This window comes from Chiloscyllium plagiosum, unplaced genomic scaffold (assembly GCF_037043375.1).
Source record: "Chiloscyllium plagiosum isolate Xiang-an unplaced genomic scaffold, Cpla_swu_hap1 HiC_scaffold_6, whole genome shotgun sequence".
NCBI lineage: Eukaryota > Metazoa > Chordata > Chondrichthyes > Orectolobiformes > Hemiscylliidae > Chiloscyllium > Chiloscyllium plagiosum.
The window spans coordinates 81,172,009-81,191,240 of record NW_028270144.1 but is presented as its reverse complement, the minus strand read 5'-3'; the positions used below and the strand labels follow the sequence as shown (position 1 = coordinate 81,191,240).

General features: G+C 40.9%; 1 protein-coding gene and 1 pseudogene across 1 annotated transcript in view; both read left to right on the top strand.

The window, feature by feature from the left end:
• The window catches only part of alkbh8 (alkB homolog 8, tRNA methyltransferase), a 69,531-nt gene that overhangs the window by 15,204 nt on the left and 35,095 nt on the right, over positions 1-19,232 (top strand). Inside the window, exons 5-6 of the mRNA XM_043691834.2 lie at positions 1,460-1,564; positions 2,188-2,258. Of these exons, the coding sequence (XP_043547769.2) occupies positions 1,460-1,564; positions 2,188-2,258 (176 nt within the window). The remainder of the gene's footprint in view (positions 1-1,459; positions 1,565-2,187; positions 2,259-19,232) is intronic.
• Positions 7,021-11,798, top strand: LOC148149793 (uncharacterized; annotated as a pseudogene).

Below are 19,232 nucleotides of genomic sequence, written 5' to 3'. Positions count from 1 at the left end.
ACAATCAAGAATATTATCTCTTGAATGTTATTTGATTTTTTTTTGCCAGATCAGTCTAAGTGATTTTTAGCTGCTGAGGATTTACTTGTATTCTTTTCCGTTCCCAGCCTGGTACTTTTTTTAACTTGAGAACACTTATTTTTTAACAGGCGATGGCTTTTCCTGGAGATTTTCTCTCTTGTGCAATTTGTGAAACTTTCTGTCTCCTTTCAATTCCACACATTTGCCCTCTCTAATCCAAGCATGTTCTCTCACCCGTATTCCTGAGCAATCCACTATAGAGACTTTCAACCTGTAGCTGCAATCTCTTGTCTGTACCTTGGCAGATTACGAGTGATTAGAAAAATCTTTCACTCTCGAAGCCAACCTGTTTGGCAATTTGAATCACATGGCCATTGTATCCAAGTAGAAATGCTGATCATGCTTCCTTGGACTTCAACTCGTTCATCTTGGAAGTAAATTGACATTTTAAGGCTCAACTGTTCACAGCCTGACATTCTCAACATGTTCCTGGGACTTGAGTTGAACAATCTAATCATTATAAAGGCTGATGCTGCTGTCATCATCTCCAAATGCAAGCATCATCATTTAAACTCCAGCAAAACTTAATTTTCAACAGCTCGTATCACCCAAGAATGTTCTCCAGCAGACTTCAGAATGGACCACAAGTATCTCCTCATTTTTATCCAAACTTAAAGATGCAGTGCCAAAACACAACAATCTTAACTTCTTTGTAACTATACATCTTAACTCAACAACTCACCATTTGTAAAGAAGCTTCTTGCAAAGTATTTAATCATTTCAGATACTGGGGACAGTACTACTGTTCCACAAGACTTAGCATGTGTCTCCTTCTACTCTTTTTAAGTCAGTTGAAACTAACTAACTGAATTGAACAAAATAAAACTATGCCACTCTCCCTTAAAAGGCCATTGAGTAGTCTTTCAAGTAAATTAGTTGTATCCAATAGCTCAAATCAAAACAAATTAAAAGAGTACCAGCCCCTTTAGAAGGGCTAGTGCATCTTCGTGTGTCCACAAAAGTTGTTATTTAATGAATACCCGAATCTGCAGTCTCTTAACCTTAACTTTAATGATGAACACGATTAAGGAAAATATTTCTGTCTGTCCTAAATTCTGAATAAGATGCATGGGTTTTGTTTTCAAGATGAAGGTGTTTTTTAAATCCCAGAAATGAGTATCTCTAATGGCACAAAGACTCAATTTGAAATTGATTAATTTTCGCGTTCCCAATTTATAATGTTAGCTGATTTCATTTGCTTGATTTTTGGATCAGAATAATCATGGTGCTTGCGAATAATTTGACTATTTCTGTGCATACTTAGGACCATAAATTTAAAAATTTTTCAGGCATTTAGTTTGTATTTCTTTTCAGTGCAAAGTTAGAAGCAATTGAATAGTTCAGATAATTTTTGTTTTTGTGTTTATTTTAATTTTAGGTCTTCCTGAGATTTGTGATGACATTTTGGAGCAGTTCATAAAAAAGGGATACGTAAAATTTAAACCTGATCAACTAACGATAAATCAATATCAGCCTGGACAAGGTGAAATATACTTTACACTTCAAGTTATTATAATTGTGGATCAGACAATGAAAGCCAAAGAGAATCTCCTGTGTTAGTCAAATGTTAGTTTTGTTAATTTAGGGTGGTGTTCCTTATCATCAATGATAGATTGTGGTGATTTATTTTTAACCTCTTTATACAGGTTGTTCTTCATAACACATTGTTGCATTCTTGTGCAACCCTGCATTATAGAAAAATTGCGCTTTAGCAACAGCACTTAGTGTTGGCGATGTAATCGTTTTAAAAATTCACATTTGGGAAACCATGTCCCCAATTTGTCAGTTACATTACAGTGAATTTGCATTAGTGAAATGTGTGTTATAGCAGAACTTATACAACTGTAATATGCATAAACAGAATTTTCTTTATTCTGAAAATTCTCATTTGTATATTTTAATATAATGCGTAAACCCAAAACTGACTAATATTTGGGATTAACAAATACAGAAGTTCCTGATTATGTTGCATTAATCTCAAGGTTGACCTTTCAGAAAATGTGTTGTCATTATATTCAGCAAATCATAGCAATAAAATAGCAAAAGTCAACATTTTCATTAGTTTTTTTTGAACTATATTAATTTTTTTTGCAATTATTATTATAGGGATTCCTCCCCACATTGACACTCATTCAGCATTTGAGGATGGGATTTTCTGTCTGAGCCTTGGAGCAGAGGTAAATTTTATTATGGGTATTGAATAACAAAAGCAAAATTGAAATTCTTAGCTGCTCTTAGTAGAATATCTTGCATAACAAAATTAACTGATAGAAATTCTCCGGTTTCAAAAGTTATATTTTGAATTTAAAACTGCCATATTGATACAAAACTGGTTGCATCCTGAACGATTGATTTGTTTGTCTGCTGAGCTATGTGAATTTTATATTTTCTCCAGCATCAACAATATTATGATCACAAGAATCACTTTGATTTAAGACTTAGAGTTTGTTCATGTTGCTTAAGATACTTAAATACAATAAATAAACTGTTGGTGTGAAGCAAAATTCATAGTCCTCCAGTTATATTGTAAATGTAACACAAATTTTAAATCAGATGAAGCAAATGGAGTGAGACCCTCCTTGGACTGCTTTTTCCCCTCATTTCTGCATACCTTGACACGGTCCTGTCCCCCTTAGTCCAAGAACTCCCCACCTACGTTCGGGACACCACCCACGCCCTCCACCACCTCCATGATTTTCGCTTCCCCAGCCCCCAACGCCTTATCTTCACCATGGACATCCAGTCCCTGTACACCTCCATCCCCCATCACAAAGGCCTCAAAGCCCTCCGCTTCTTCCTTTCCCGCTGAACCAACCGGTATCCTTCCACTGACACCCTCCTTCGACTGACTGAACTGGTCCTCACTCTTAACAACTTCTCCTTTCAATCCTCCCACTTCCTCCAAGCCAAAGGAGTAGCCATGGGCACCCACATGGGCCCTAGCTATGCCTGCCTCTTCGTCGACTCCGCGACTCCCTTGTCAGATCCACACACCCCACCAACCCAACCTCCACTCCCGGCACCTTCCCCTGCAACCGCAAGAAATGCAAAACTTGCGCCCACACCTCCCCCCTCACTTCCCTCCAAGGCCCAAGGGATCCTTCAATATCCATCAGAAATTCACTGCACCTCCACACACATTTTACTGCATCCGCTGCACCCGATGTGGCCTCCTATACATTAGGGAGACAGGCCGCCTACTTGCGGAATGTTTAAGAGAACACCTCTGGGACACCCGCACCAACCAACCCAACCGCCCCATGGCTGAACACTTTAATTCCCCCCCCCCACTCCGCCAAGGACATGCAGGTCCTTGGCCTCCTCCATCGCCAGACCATGGCAACACGACACCTGGAGGAAGAGCGACTCATCTCCCGCCTAGGAACCCTCCAAGCACAGGGGATGAATGCGGATTTCTCCAGCTTCCACATTTCCCCTCCCCCCACCTTTTCTCAGTCCCAGCCCTCAGACTCAGCACCGCCTTCTTGACCTGCAATCTTCTTCCCGACCTCTCCGCCCCCACCCCCTCTCCGGCCTATCACCCTCACCTTAACCTCCTTCCACCTATCACATTCCCAATGCTCCTCTCCCAAGTCCCTCCTCCCTACCTTTTATCTTAGCCTGCTTGGCACACCCTCCTCATTCCTGAAGAAGGGCTTATGCCCGAAACGTCGATTCTCCTGTTCCTTTGATGCTGCCTGACCTGTTGCGCTTTTACAGCAACACATTTTTAAGCTCTGCTTTTTCCCCTTGCTTTACTTGTGTTGGAATTACAAAGTGAAGCATGGCGGCAAAACCAAAACTCGTGTTGAATATTTCATGTTCATGCATACTTTCACACTTGCTCTAATGACCTGTTTCTCTGTAGAGTGATGGGATTTTCACGTTTCCCCCGGAACACATTGTATTTGCAGGATATCCTCAATACAGATTGAGGATGATCAGCCATGATCATAATGAATGGTGGTGCTGGCTCGAAGGGTAGAATGGCCTACTCCTGCACCTATTATCTATTGATAATAGCCATAATGTGTTGAAATGATGTCACTTGAGGAGAGTACAATTTTAAAATGTATATCAAATGTTTGACCAATTTGTTTGCAAAATTACATTAACTATAAAATAAAATATATGTAGCATAATTTGTCATCCATTTTCAGAGGTAAACTTGTTGAAATGTACAAGCTTCCCTCTGTAATGAAGAATCTATCAGGGATATTCAGGAATGTAGATTTGTGGTTAAAATCAGATCAGCCATGACCTTAATAAAGCAGGCTCAAAGAGTCAAATGACTTGCTGTTGTTCCTTGTTTGTATGTTCATTTGTATTTGTTATAAACATACCTGTTGTCTTCAAACACTTTTAGTTTTGCATTCTAAAGCCTCAAAATCAAATTCCTTTTAATAAAAAAAGGTGTTCTCTGTCCTAAATTTCAGTCCATTTAATTTTGTATTTAAAATGAGTGCTCATTGACATAACCAGTCACTAGAAAGATGACGTTTACTGTGTCCCATCCTTTCATAATTTTACCATCTCCAACAGACCATCCAAAGTCTTCTCTGTTCAAAGAAAGCCCTGTCTGTTGTATTACTTTACACACTGTGTAGTATTTTGGAAAAGGCTTACAAACCTTGGATTTTTCAGTTTGACTGACTGATTACCTACTTTTGTAGCATTGACACTGTATGCAACTGCAGATTAATACCCATGCTGCCAAAAAAAAGCTGCAGATCAGAGCTGGAGATTTTGTTTATTTCAACTTTTCTTTATGTAGTCTCTTTTTTTTTGCTGCATTGCCTCCAGATGGTGCTTTAGATTAGAATAGAAAGCATTGGCCTTCATTTGAAAAGTATTTACATTCCATACCTGAGTGTATTGTTTGCTGATTCCACTTTAGATAATACCCAATTGTTAAATGCCGAAAGTGATATTAAATGAATCCTTAAAAAGAGAGTACAATTGTTTGTTAATGATCACTGTAGCTATATTTACACTGCATTCTGGGGTAGATGATTTTGAGTTAATGTGAGCACTCATTGCTTGATTTGATTATATTTATCCACAAAGCTTCTGCATTCCAATATTCCAGATATGTGATGGAAAATGCTGTCAAAAGTGCTATTGTCATGACTTAGTGCAATGGAAATCAAGCTCCACTTTTCCTAGATTCGTCACAAGTGTAAAAATTTGATTCAGCCACAAAACACTCAATTTTACCTGTCTAATTCAAGTCAATATGCACACGAGATTTTTCCAGTAACAAAAAAATAATTACGGTAATCTGTTTTTAATCAAAGTCAAGAAATAAACATGCTTTGCTAACAAATAACTCAAACTTTAACTCCATTCCTTGTGTAAGTCCTTTTACAAATATAAACAAGCACACAAAAAGGTAAGACAAGGATATTAAAGGCTTTCAAAGGAAAACAAAATTTGATAGCACCATTGTGGGCCACAGATGTTGATGATTTGTGGACTTGCAGTTCCTTCTGTTTCCTTGCTGGCGAGACAAGGTTGCTTCCACATAGATGCTGATTTTCATTCATTGGTTGAGACTTTGCCCCATCTGTGTTTCTGAAGGTGGATTCTAATTTCCTTTGAACAGGCAATTTGCAGCATTTATAGGGAAATGGTGAGTGAAAACAGCTATTGGGAGATTTTCTGTTACTTCTCCACAGAAGGAGAGAGAGACTGAGAAATTGAGGTGCTTTTTTTTTGTAAACTAGATATTTCTGTTATTCACATACAGGGCTGTAACCAATTGTCCAGGAATCAATTGAGTAATTGTAAATATGCTGAGCCCATGGTAACTGGTCAATTGAAAAAAAGATTATAGGACTGTCATGTGTGCATGTGCACATATATGCATGCGCACAAGCATGCATAATACAAACCACACAAAAATGATGCATCTAGTTTGCTCTCTACACTGCTTGAACTGCTACCGCTGAGTCATCACGCTGTTTGAATAAAGCAACATTGTAGATATAACTCAATGAGTTCCAGTTTTTAAAAAGGCAGTTCTTCCAGTTTTTTGGTTTAAAGCAATATCTTTTCTAATTTTTTTAGTCTATGCAGTTCAGAAAAAATATGGTCTTTGCACTATCAACATAAAGTAGGTAATGCCTCTTCAGCTATGCATTTTAGTTTATTTTTAAAAAAACTTTGCTTTGTGAATAAGCTATCATTCACATTGCTAGGATACCCCAATAAATTTTACAGGTTATGTTGTGGGGGCCTGGGTTCAAATCCCGTCATGGCAGTTGTATTCAATACTGATCTGGAAATGAGAGTCTAAAGATGTTATGAATCCATTGTAGATTGTAAGGAAAATCCAACTGCTTCCCTAATGTCCCTTTGGGAAGGAAATCTGTCTCCTTCCCTTAAATTGCCTAAATGTGACTCCAGACGAACAGCAATGTGGTTGGCTCTTAACTGTCTCTTGGGCAATGTGGCAGATGGAGTTTAATTCAGATAAATGTGAGGTGCTGCATTTTGGAAAGGTAAATTAGGGCAGGACTTATACACTTAATATAAGGTCCTGGGGAGTGTTGCTGAACAAAGAGACCTTGGAATGCAGGTTCGTAGTTCCTTGAAAATGGAGTCGCAGGTAGTTAGATAGTGAAGAAGGCATTTGGTATGCTTTCTTTTATTGGTCAGAGCATCATGTATAGGAATTGGGAGGTCATGTTGTGTCTGTACAGGACATTGGTTCGGCCATTTTTAGAATATTGTGTGCAATTCTGATCTCCCTCCTATCAGAAGGATGTTGTGAAACTTGAAGGAGTTCAGAAAAGATTTATAAGGATGTTGCTAAGGTTGAAGGGTTTGAGCTATAGGGAGATGCTGAATAGGTTGGGACTGGTTTCTCTGGAGCGTTGGAGGCTGAGGGGTGACCTTATAAAGGCTTATAAAATCATAAGGGGCATGGATAGGATCATGACTACGATCGACACCACTAACTGCCGGGTTAAAGTGGAGAGGATCTCCAAGAAGATCGCACATATCGACACAGACATCAAGTTTCTACAGGAATGCAGGCAAGCAGGAAAGATCCCGAATGGATTACGGATCACGGTCCCACTTAGGTCGACCTACAACACAGACTATGCAGAGATACTTTGCCACTGCACCTCTCGTAAACTTCTCAATCATCTCGTGCACCAACTCTACAGCAGGTGCCACAACCTTGAAATTCAGATGGAATCCACACTCACAGCCTGCACACAGGATACATCAGTATAATTACGTGATATCGCCAAACAGACAAACTACACCACGTACATGCACGCCAAGAACAAAAAACTGGAGAAGCTTGGCATTCTTACCAGTAATAGCAAAGCCCGCCCTGGAACCACAGTAGACAACATTATCACTGCGGGGAAGTCTATTGTCAACTTATCGGACCACACCCTTCGACCGGAAGAGATTGAAGTCCTGAGTAGGGGTCTCAACTTCTGCCCCACCAGCAAAATGGACCCATTGGTTCTGGCAGCAGACACAGAGGAGTTCATCAGACGAATGAGACTCCGGGAATTCTTTCAAGGTGCCGGCAGTGATCCCACTGAGCCCACTGATGAACTAGAACAATCATCACAGGGATCTGTAGAGGAGCGACCAAAGAAGGTGTCAACATGGACCCCACCGGAGGGCCGCTGCCCTGGGCTTGACATGTATGCTCAAACTATCAGGAAATATATAAATGCCAGATTCATCAGCCGTACCCATAAGGTAGAGCAAAACATCACCCGTTCCCAACGCAATGCCATCCAGGTTTTCAAAACCAATCACAACATTGTCATCAAACCAGCAGATAAAAGAGGAGCCGTTGTCATTCAGAATAGAACAGATTACTGCAAGGAAGTGTACTGACAACTGAACAACCAGGAACACTACAGGCAACTACCAGCTGATCCGACCAAAAAACATATCCGAGAATTAAACACACTGATCAGAACTTTGGATCCAGTCCTTCAGAGCTCCCTACGCACTCTCATCCCACGTACTTCTCGTGTAGGCGACTTCTACTGCCTTCCAAAGGTACACTGGGACGTCCCATCGTATCGGGAAATGGGACCCTATGTGAGAATCTCTCTGGCTATGTGGAAGGCATCTTGAAACCTATTGTACAGGGGATCCCCAGCTTCTGTCGCGACACTACGGATTTCTTACAGAAACTCAGCACCCATGGACCAGTCGAACCAGGAACATTCCTCGTCACAATGGATGTTTCCGCACTCTACACCAGCATCCCCCACAATGATGGCATCGCGGCAACAGCCTCAGTACTCAACACCAACAACTGCCAATCTCCAAACACCATCCTACAACTCATCCGCTTTATCCTCGATCATAACGTCTTCACCTTTGACAACCAATTCTTCATCCAGACACACGGAACAGCCATGGGGACCAAAATTTGCACCCCAATATGCCAACATTTTTATGCACAGGTTCGAACAAGATTTCTTCTCTATGCAGGATCTCCAACCGACATTGTACACCAGGTACATTGATGACATTTTCTTCCTCTGGACCCATGGCGAGGAGTCACGGATAAAACTACACAGTGACATCAACAATTTTCATCCCACCATCAAACTCACCATGGACTACTCTCGACTGTCTGTCTCATTCTTGGACACGTGCGTCTCCATCAAGGACGGACACCTCAGCACCACACTCTACCGCAAACCCACAGACAACCTCACAATGCTACACTTCTCCAGCTTCCACCCAAAACAGCCATTCCCTGTGGACAAGCCTTACGCATACACCGGATCTGCTCAGATGAGAAGGAACGTAACGAACACCTGGAAGTACTCAAGGATGCCCTCACAAGAACGGGGTACAATGTTCAACTCATCGACTGCCAGTTCCGACGTGCCACAGCAAGGAACCGTAATGACCTCCTCAGGAGACAGACACGAGCTGCAATTGACAGGGTACCCTTCGTTGTTCAGTACTTCCCAGGGGCTGAAAAATTACGCCATGTTCTTCGTGACCTGCAACACATTATCAATGAAGATGAGCACCTCACCAAGACCTTCCCCACACCTCCACTACTTGCCTTTAAACAACCGCCAAACCTCAAACAGATCATTGTTCGTAGCAAGCTGCCCGGCTCTCAGGACAACTCCATACAACCCTGTCACGGTGGACGCTGCAAAACGTGTCAGATTGTGGACATAGATGCCACTATTACGCGTGGGAACACCTCCCACCGTGTACATGGCAGGTACTCATGTGACTCAGCCAACATTGTCTATCTTATACGTTGCAGGCAGGGATGCCCAGAGACATGGTACATTGGGGAAACTGAGCAAAGACTACGACAACGGATGAATGGGCATCGCACAACAATCAACAGACCGGAGGGTTCCCTCCCAGTTGGGGAACACTTCAGTGGTCCAGGACATTCAGCATCGGACCTTCGGGTGACCATCCTCCAAGGTGGACTTCGGGACAGGCAGCAGAGGAAAGTGGCTGAGCAGAGGCTGATAGCTAAGTTCGGTACCCATAGGGAGGGCCTCAACCGGGACCTTGGGTTCATGTCACATTACAGGTGATCACCATTGCACTACACACGCACACGCACACGCACAGACGCACACGCACACGCACACGCATACACACAGACGCACACGCACACACGCATACACACAGACGCACACGCGCACACACGGACACACGGACACAGATACACGCACACGCACACACACGGACACAGATGCACACACACTGACACGGACACAGATACGCACACACACACGCACGGACACAGATACACACAGACGCACACGCACACACACGCACACACACTGACACAGATACACACAGACGCACACAGACACCCACACACACACCCCCTCACAGACTTAAGACACTCTGCACTCACTACACACACACACACACACTCTTTCTCACACTCACAACCCCCACCCCAGACAGACAGACAAAGACCCGCATGCACACATATATATTGTGTGTAGTGAATATTTTTGCACTTTGCTCAAAAACCACATAGATTCATGTCGAACTCTGAGCTCAAAAACTGCATGAATTTATGTAAAACTCTGTTATTTCACTTTTTAGATTGGAATCGATCTAAACATCAGGTCATAGACAGAGAACACAGAGGGCTAACACCTTCAACATATTGTCTAGCTATCACCATTGTTAACAGCTAACCCGAGAATGCAACTTTTTAAAAAAAAAGGGTTTTGTGATTTACACATGAAAGAAGTGAAACTATCACTGTATTCTAACAGATGAAAAGCTTAACAGACAATCAATTCTTCAATGTATAATTTCAGTTACATCACACTTCAGATTTTTGCTATATATTCTGTGTTACGATCGAGCCCTCCACAATCACCTGATGAAGGAGCGTCGCTCCGAAAGCTAGTGTGCTTCCAATTAAACCTGTTGGACTATAACCTGGTGTTGTGTGATTTTTAACTATGGATAGGATAAATAGACACTGTCTTTTTCACTGGGTTGGGGGAGTCCATAACTAGGTGGCAAAGGTTTAGGATGAGATGGGAAAAATTTAAAAAGGACTTAAGGGGCAACTTCTTCACACAGCGGGTGTGCATGAATGGAATGAGCTGCCAGAGGAAGTCGTAGACACTGGTACAATTGCAACATTTAAGAGGTATCAGGATGGGTATATGAATAGGAAGGGTTTATAGGGATATGGGCCGGGTGCTGGCAAATGGGACTAGATTAGAATGTCTGGCCAGAATGAATATGTTGGAGCAAAGCGTCTGTTTCTGTACATCTCTCTGACTTTGTGACTAATTATGGGTGGGCAAAAAATTCTAATCCAGCCACTGACATCCGCATCACATGAATGAACTTTTTTAAAAAATGGTCCTGTACTGGTTCAAGAATTATTTTTGGAATGATACAGTGAGTTTGAATAAAATTCTTCATAGGAGTTATATGTTTTTGTTAAATTTCAGCATTTAGGATTTAGTTTTGACTGCAAATAGAGACCTTTGCACAATGGTGTAACTTTAGGAATTTTTACATATTATCAAAAATAAAAAATAGTTTTGATACTTCCCTGGTGTTAAACTTTTAATATCGTCTAATTTTGATTTCATTCAAACTATTAGGTTTTCAATTCCATATGTTATTTATTATCAATTACAGATATGGGACTTGGATCTTCTGTTTCTGTCCTATTGCCAGCTGTAAATTTGATTGACATTATCACCACAGAGAATAAAGAGAATCCGTTAAAATGAGGAACTGTAATTGGAAATACTTCAAAGCACATGGCTTCTGAAGAGAAGTCTGTCAGGTGGCAGATTGATTCACTGTGGGTTTATTGATTTGTTTTTTCCCTTTGAAGGTTTGGTGATTTAAAATGAAAAGCAGAGTGTTTTTTATTTTGGCTAAAGCAATAGCAAGTTCATGTCCATTTCAGTATTTGTTTGTACTTCTGTTAATGTATTGATAGAGTGTAATTCATTGTCTTTTATAGAGGGGGAAGAATTCATCAGTGTGAAATAATAGTTTACCATTGTTAATTATGGTTAAAACTGCATTTATTGATTGTTTTAATTCTTTCCTATTGTTCATCAAGTGTTGATTTTCCTACCTTTCTCCTGGACCATTTTTAGGTAAAATGCATAATGCTGGTGTTTTGCTTCCTCTTTTCACTCCTTTTCTTCTCTTAGACAGAGTTTGCGACTTTGATTTCTTGAGCATAAATCCATGATCTAACCTCTTCTAAAACAAGCTTTAATTTCTCAGTTTCAAATTTTTATTTCATTTGGACCCAATGTCCTTTACAGCTAACACTTCAGATTTATTCAAGAATTTGTGGAAGGTTAAGTTAGATTTTAGATCTCCAAGGGAGTTCAGGATTATGGACGACAGGCAGGAAAATACATTTAAGTCCATAATCTAATCAGCCATAATCTTATCGAATGGCAGAGCTGGCTTGAAGAGCTGTATGTTCTTCATCAATTTCTTATGGCATTAAATTCATCTCTTTGTTGTTTAAGCTATTAGTGTGGTTTTCACAATTCAAAGCCAATGGCACATGCATCCCAAAAGCAAATAAAAATAGACCCTTGCCTCCATCCATTGTTTATGCCTATTAGCTGAATACACTCTATGCGCATGAAAGCTACTCCAAACATATGTAGGATTTCAGAAGGGCAAGTTTGAATGTGGAACTTAAAGGGGATATTGGCCGTACTGTTAGTCTGGAAGCAGAGGTGGAACAGGGAGTTGTTTTGAGAATGAAAATCTGGAAGAATTAATTTTCTTCAAGTTTTGCTGATTTAAATGGCAGGATTTAATTAGCATGTACTTGTTTGCATCCCATTTGCAGCTGATCAGGTTAACAGTCTGTCTGACTGCAGGATTGACCTTTGGCACCAGACTAGAGCCAGGGAAGGGAGAGCAAAGAGGGAGCAGCTGTTGGAAAATTGGGGGCTGCCCTATCACAGGGGTTGGGATCTAGCAGACAAGTGCTGGATTTCACTTTTTTGTCAATATGTTCCTTGAGACCTTGAAAATTTGTCTGGCTAGGTTTCATTTGAAAATGTTGGGTAATTCTGTAGTGTACAACCTCATTATAATTTTTTAAATAACTAACCCATTGGTTGCTGGCTTCCTCTCCTCCTGTTAAAACAAGTTAGCAATAGGGTTGTATTTGACTTTTTAACTCCTCTTCATGCCACCTAATGTTCTGGTTCTAGTACCCCAATTAATCTTCACCGTGGAAGACTCAAGTAACTTCCCAAAAATTCAAGAGAGTTGGGAGACGGAAATGAGTACGGTGGCCATTACCAAGGAGAAGGTGCTAGAAAAACTGAAAGGTCTGAAAGTTGGGTGCTCCGGTTTCCTCCCACAACCCAAAAGATTGCAGGTTAGGTGGATTGGCCATGCTAAATTGCCCACAGTGTTAGGTAAGGGGTAAATGTAGGGGTATGGGTGGGTTGCGCTTCGGCGGGTCGGTGTGGACTTGTTGGGCCGAAGGGCCTGTTTCCACACTGTAAGTAATCTAATCTGTAAGTAATCTAATCTTGATAAATCACCTGGACCAGATGGGCTACACCCTAGAGTTCCAAAGGAGATAGCTAAAGAAGTAGTGGAAGCTTTAGTAGTGATCTTTCAGGTATCACTGGAGTCAGGGAGGGTCCCAGAAGACTGGAAAATCACTAATGTAACTCCCCTATTTAAGAAGGGAGTAAGACAAAAGATGGGAAATTACAGAGGAACCTTGATTATCCGAAGGATGGTGGTGAGCTTTTCGTTCAGTTAATCGAATGCTGAATAACATTGTTTAGCCAAGCATCAGGATCTTGTGATCTTGCCGGCTAATTCAATATTCGGATAATTGAATGCCAGATAATCAAGGTTCCTCTGTATAGGCTGATTAGCCTGACCTCAGTCATTGGTAAGAGTTTGGAGTCCATTGTGAAGGATGAGTTTTCTGAATACTTGCAAGAGCATGGTAAAATAGGGCAAAGTCAACATGGTTTCATCAAAGGGAGGACACGCCTGACAAATCTATTAGAATTCTTTGAGGAGGTAACGAGTAGATTAGACAAAGGAGAGCAAATGGATGTTATTTATCTAGACTTCCAGAAAGCCTTTGATTAAAATGCCACAGAGAAGGAATCAGATACGGGCTCATGGCGTTAGAGGCAAGGTACTGGCATGGATAGAAGCTTGGCTGTCTGGCAGAAAGCAGAGAGTGGGAATAAAAGGGTCCTTCTCAGTTTGGAAATCAGTGACTGGTGGTGTTCTGCAAGGCTCAGAGTTCACTTTATACATTAATGATCTGGATGAAGGAACTGAGGACATTCTGGCCAAGTTTGCAGATGAAACAAAGATAGGTAGAGGGACAGGTAGTATTGAGGAGGCAGGGAGGCTGCAGAAAGATTTAGACAGGTTAGGAGAGTGGGCAAAGAAGTGGCAGATGGAGTACAATGTGGGAAAGTGTGAGATCATGCATTTTGGTAGGAAGTGTAGAGGCATGGACTATTTTCTAAATGGGCAGATAATTCAGAAATCTGGAGTGCAGAGTGCAGAGGATTTTCTTAAAGTAAACTTGCAGGTCGAGTTGGAAGCTAGGAAGGCATCTACAATAGAACATAGAAGAATACAGCGCAGTACAGGCCCTTTGGCCCTCGATGTTGCGCCAATCCAAGCCCACCTAACCTACACTAGCCCACTATCCTCCATATGCCTATCCAATGCCCGCTTAAATGCCCATGAAGAGGGAGAGTCCACCACTGCTACTGGCAGGGCATTCCATGAACTCACGACTCGCTGAGTAAAGAACCTACCCTAACATCTGTCCTATACCTACCACCCCTTAATTTAAAGCTATGCCCCCTCGTAATAGCTGACTCCATATGTGGAAAAAGGTTCTCACGGTCAACCTTATCTAAACCCCTAATCATCTTGTACACCTCTATCAAGTCACCCCTAAAGTGTTGTCATTCATCTCTAGAGGACTAGAAGAAAAAAGCAGGGATGTACTTCTGAGGCTTTAAATGGCTCTGGTCAGACCACATTTAGAGTATTGTCAGCAATTTTGGGCTCCATACCTCCGGGAGGATGTATTGGCCCTGGAGCAGATCGTGAGAATGATCCCAGGAATGAAAGGCTTAACATACCTGGAACATTTGAGGACTCTGGGATTACACTCGCAGTTTAGAAGGATGATTGAAACTTACAGAAGAGTGAACGGTCTGGACAGAGTGGATGTTGGGAAGGTTTTTCCATTGGCAGGAGAGAAGAAGACCTGAGGACACAGCTTAAAAGTAAAGGGAAGAGCATTTAGAACAGAGATAAGGAGAAACGTCTTCAGCCAAAGAGTAGTGAATCTTTGGAATTGGTTACCACAGAAGGCTGTGGAGGCCAGGTCATTTGAGTATATTTAAGATGAGGATGGATAGGTTCTTGATTGCCAAGGAGATTAAAGGTATGAGGAGAAAGTGGAAAAATGGGGTTGAAAAACCTATCAGCCATGATTGAATGGTGGAGAAGACTCGATGGGCCAAATGGCCTAATTTCTACTTTTATTGTCTTATGGTCTTAATAGAATTTTATTTTAATTGTGTTCAAGCCTGATATTGCCAATGTGCCTTGATAGCAATGAAAATCAACATAGTTTCCTTTCCTCCTTGTCAAATTGACGTAATGCTTGGTTCACCTGGTGAGTGAAAATGTGAATCCTCAGAGTTGTGCCAGTTATCCGTTATGATATTTCATTTTTTCTGTGCCTAAGGGTATTTCAACAGTTTATCTTTGTTAATTATATAATATTTTATGTTTGGATGCACGACACAAGGCATTAGTACATCAGAAGATTTGATTGCTGTGATTTAAAACTGAAAGCAAATTCATTGATGTTTTTGTATCATCCCAAACTGATGTCTGGCCTCTTCAGTGAAGTATTCACATTTGAAGTATTTAGGTTGTTAAATTCTTTTTGTTTCCAACAAGTTTTTGTTGTAATTGCTGAAGACATATATTGTGTTATAATTAATAACCAATAAGAAACCTTCATCAATATTGATCCAGCCTCTGCTTTTCAACAAAAGAATGTATTCCGATACCTTTAATAATTCTTATTGATATTTCAGCTGTGCAACTGTCTTTCAGAACATGTTTGCGTCTGTAAACTGGGTTAATTTAAAATTCAGCCCTTTTTGTAGCAAAATAAGCTCACTAATGCAGGCCTCTAATATGAGGTCTCAAATTTAAACTTGTTCTAGATCAGCTTTGTGCAAAACCATATGGGTTTTTTGGTTAGTTAATGGGAAAGATGTTGCCCATTTGCACGAAACTGACACCTGACAAACAAGAACGATTTCTCCAGGTAGCAGAGTGCCTCTCTCCTCTTCTTCCTTTTGACCGCAGTTAATGACCACCATATCGGCTCAACTGATGATTTTTCAACCTCCAGCATCATAGACTGAATTATTTCTTTCCCTGATCTAAGTTATTGACCAGTATCATGCCGCATGCTAACAAATCAGTCATAACCATGAGGCATTCTTTCAAAAAGTATGATTCAATATTATTTGAATTATGTGAATACCTCTATGAATTATGCAAGATCAATGTTTTTCTCTTAAGTGCCCTCAGTAAATTTGAGATCTAAAACTTTGTCCTTAACCTAACTTTTAACAAGCAATGTTTACCCATTATCTGTCTTCACTTATCTGTAGTGGTTGTCAGTTCTGCAATTTCTCATTCATGTCCTCAAATTATTAGTCAGTGCATTGAGTATAAGTGTTGGGATGTCATGTTGCAGCTGTGAACATTGGTTCAACCACTTCTGGAATAATGTGTTTAGTTCTGGTCTCCCTGCTATAGGAAAGATGTTGTGAAACATGAAAGAGTTCAGAAAAGATTTACAAGGATGTTGCCAGGGTTGGAGGGTTTGAGCTATAGGGAGAGGCTGAATAGGCTGGTGCTGTTTTCCCTGGAGCGTCAGAGGCTGCGGGGTGACCTTATAGAGGTTTATAAAATCATGAGGGGTGTTGAATTAGATGACTTGCCAGAGTCTTTTTTTCCCAAGGTATGGGAGTCCAAAACCAGAGGGCATAAGTTCAGAGTGAGAGAGGAAAGATTTGAAAGAGACCTAAGGGGCAGGATTTTCACACACAAGGTGGTATGGAATGAGCTGCCAAAAGAAGTGGTGGATCTTGTACAATTACAATGTTTAAAATGCATCTGGCTGTGTACATGAATAGGAAGGGTTTAGAGGGATATGGGCTAAACGCTGGAACTAGATTAATGTAGAATAGCTGGTTGGCACGGGTGAGTTGGACTGAAGAGTCTGTTTGTGCTGTACGACCCAACGACTCTAAATATCTCTCTGGCCTCATGTTTTTCTGTATAATCTCCTCAAGCTCTATATCTCTTTCAGATCTGTGCCCTTGTCCAATTTCCAGACTCTTGTACAATGTTGATATTCATTGCTTCACCATTGATGGCTCTGCATTCTGCTGCCCAGCCCTTAAACACTGGAATTCCCTCCCTGAAAGTTTCAGTCCTTCAACCTCTTTGGCTAAGGTTTTGGTCACCTGGTCTACTGTGTCTATACATGGCTTTGTATCTGACTTTGTTTACTGACTCTCTACAAAGCGCCAAGATTGATTTGTTACATTGAAGACTCTACAAACATTCAGTTGTTATGTTTTATTGCATTGTACTTGGCATTCATACTGTGAATTTGCATATACGATGCATATATCCTACAGCAGACCAGGCACACCTTGGCGTTTCAAACTTTTAAGGATTTAAATCTTTTTAAGTTGGAATTCCTTGCTTGCACAATTTTTTTTTTCTCTCCTTGCATAAACAAGGAGCAGGAGTAGTCCATTCAGGCTCTTGAAGCTGCTCCACTATTCCATAAGATCATGGCTGAACTGGTTGTAACCTCAAATCCATATTCCTGCTTATTCTTGATAATCTTTCACCTCTTGCTTACCAAGAATCAATTTCCCTCTGCCTGAAAAATATTGTAAAACCTCCTCTTCCTCAAAAGATGGTGGCAATAAATTTCAAACGTTCAACATCAGCAGAGAGAAGATTTTGCACTATCTCTGCTTGAAATAGAAGACCCTTGATTTTTAAATCATACTAGTTGGTCCAAAAGAGGATACATCCTCTCCATATGTACCTGTCAAGACTCCTCAGAATCTTGATGTTTCAAGGCACCTCAGAAACTTCTCAACTATAGCGATTACTAGCCTACCTTGTCCAACTTTCCCTCAAGACAAACCGTCCATTCCAGGTCTTAAGTCTTGTATATCTTCACTGACCTGACGCCAACATATTTACATCCATCCTTAAATACAGCGACGATTATTATACACTATTGCAAATATGGTCTCACCAATGCTGTGTACTGTTGATGCATTACTATTCTACTTTTATGTTCAGTTCCCCTTGTAATAAACAGTGATGTTCTATTAGCTTTCCTACTTACTTGCTCTATGTGCACAAAAGCTTTGTGTGATTCATGCACTAAGAATTTTAGATCATTCAGCATCGTAAAGCTTTTTAATGTCTCACCATTTAAATAATATGCTTTTATTTTGTTCCTATCAAACTGGACAATGTCACATTTTCCCCACTTCATTTCGCTGATCTTTATACTCTATCATATCTCCTTATGTCTTCTTCATAATTTACTTTCTTCCCTATCTTGGCTAAATTTGCTGATGATTCAACTATACGTTCAGTCACTTCATACAAGTCGTTGGTATAAATGGGAAACATTTGAGTTACCAGAACTATTGCCTTGGGCACACCCCTTGTTGAGTCTTTCCTGAAGAAGGGCTTATGCCCGAAACGTCGATTCTCCTGTTCCCCGGATGCTGCCTGACCTGCTGCGCTGTTCCAGCAACACATTTTCAGCTCTGATCTCCAGCATCTGCAGACCTCACTTTCTCCTCCTTGTTAAGTCTTGCCAACCTCAAAATAATCCATTTATGCTTTCCTGTTAGCAAGTCAATCTTCTATCCATGTTGATATGCTATTCCCTATATCATGAGGTTTTTTTTCTGTAATAGTCATAGAGATGTACAGAACGGAAACAGACCCTTTGGCCCAACCCGTCCATGCCGACTAGATATCCCAACCCAATCTAGTCTCACCTGCCAGCATTTGCCCATATCCTTCTAAACCCTTCCTATTCATGTAGCCATCCAAATGCCTTTTAAATGTTGTAATTGTACTAGCCTCCACCACTTCCTCTGGCAGCTCATTCCATACACTTCCCTCTATGTGAAAAAGTTGCCCCTTAGTTCTCTTTTATATCTTTCCCCTCTCACCCTAAACCTATGCCCTCTAGTTCTAGACTTCCCCACCCCAGGGAAAAGACTTTGTCTATTTATCCTATCCATGCCCCTCATAATTTTGTAGATCTTTATAAGGTCACCTCTCAGCCTCTGACCTTCCAGAGAAAACAGCCCTAGCCTGTTACGCCCCTCCCCATAGCTCAAATCCTCCAACCCTGGCAACATCCTTGTAAATCTTTTCTGAACCCTTTCAAGTTTCACAACATCTTTCCGATAGGAAGGAGACCAGAATTGCACGCAATATTCCAACATGCCTAACCAATGTCCTGTACAGTCGCAACATGACCCCCCCAACTC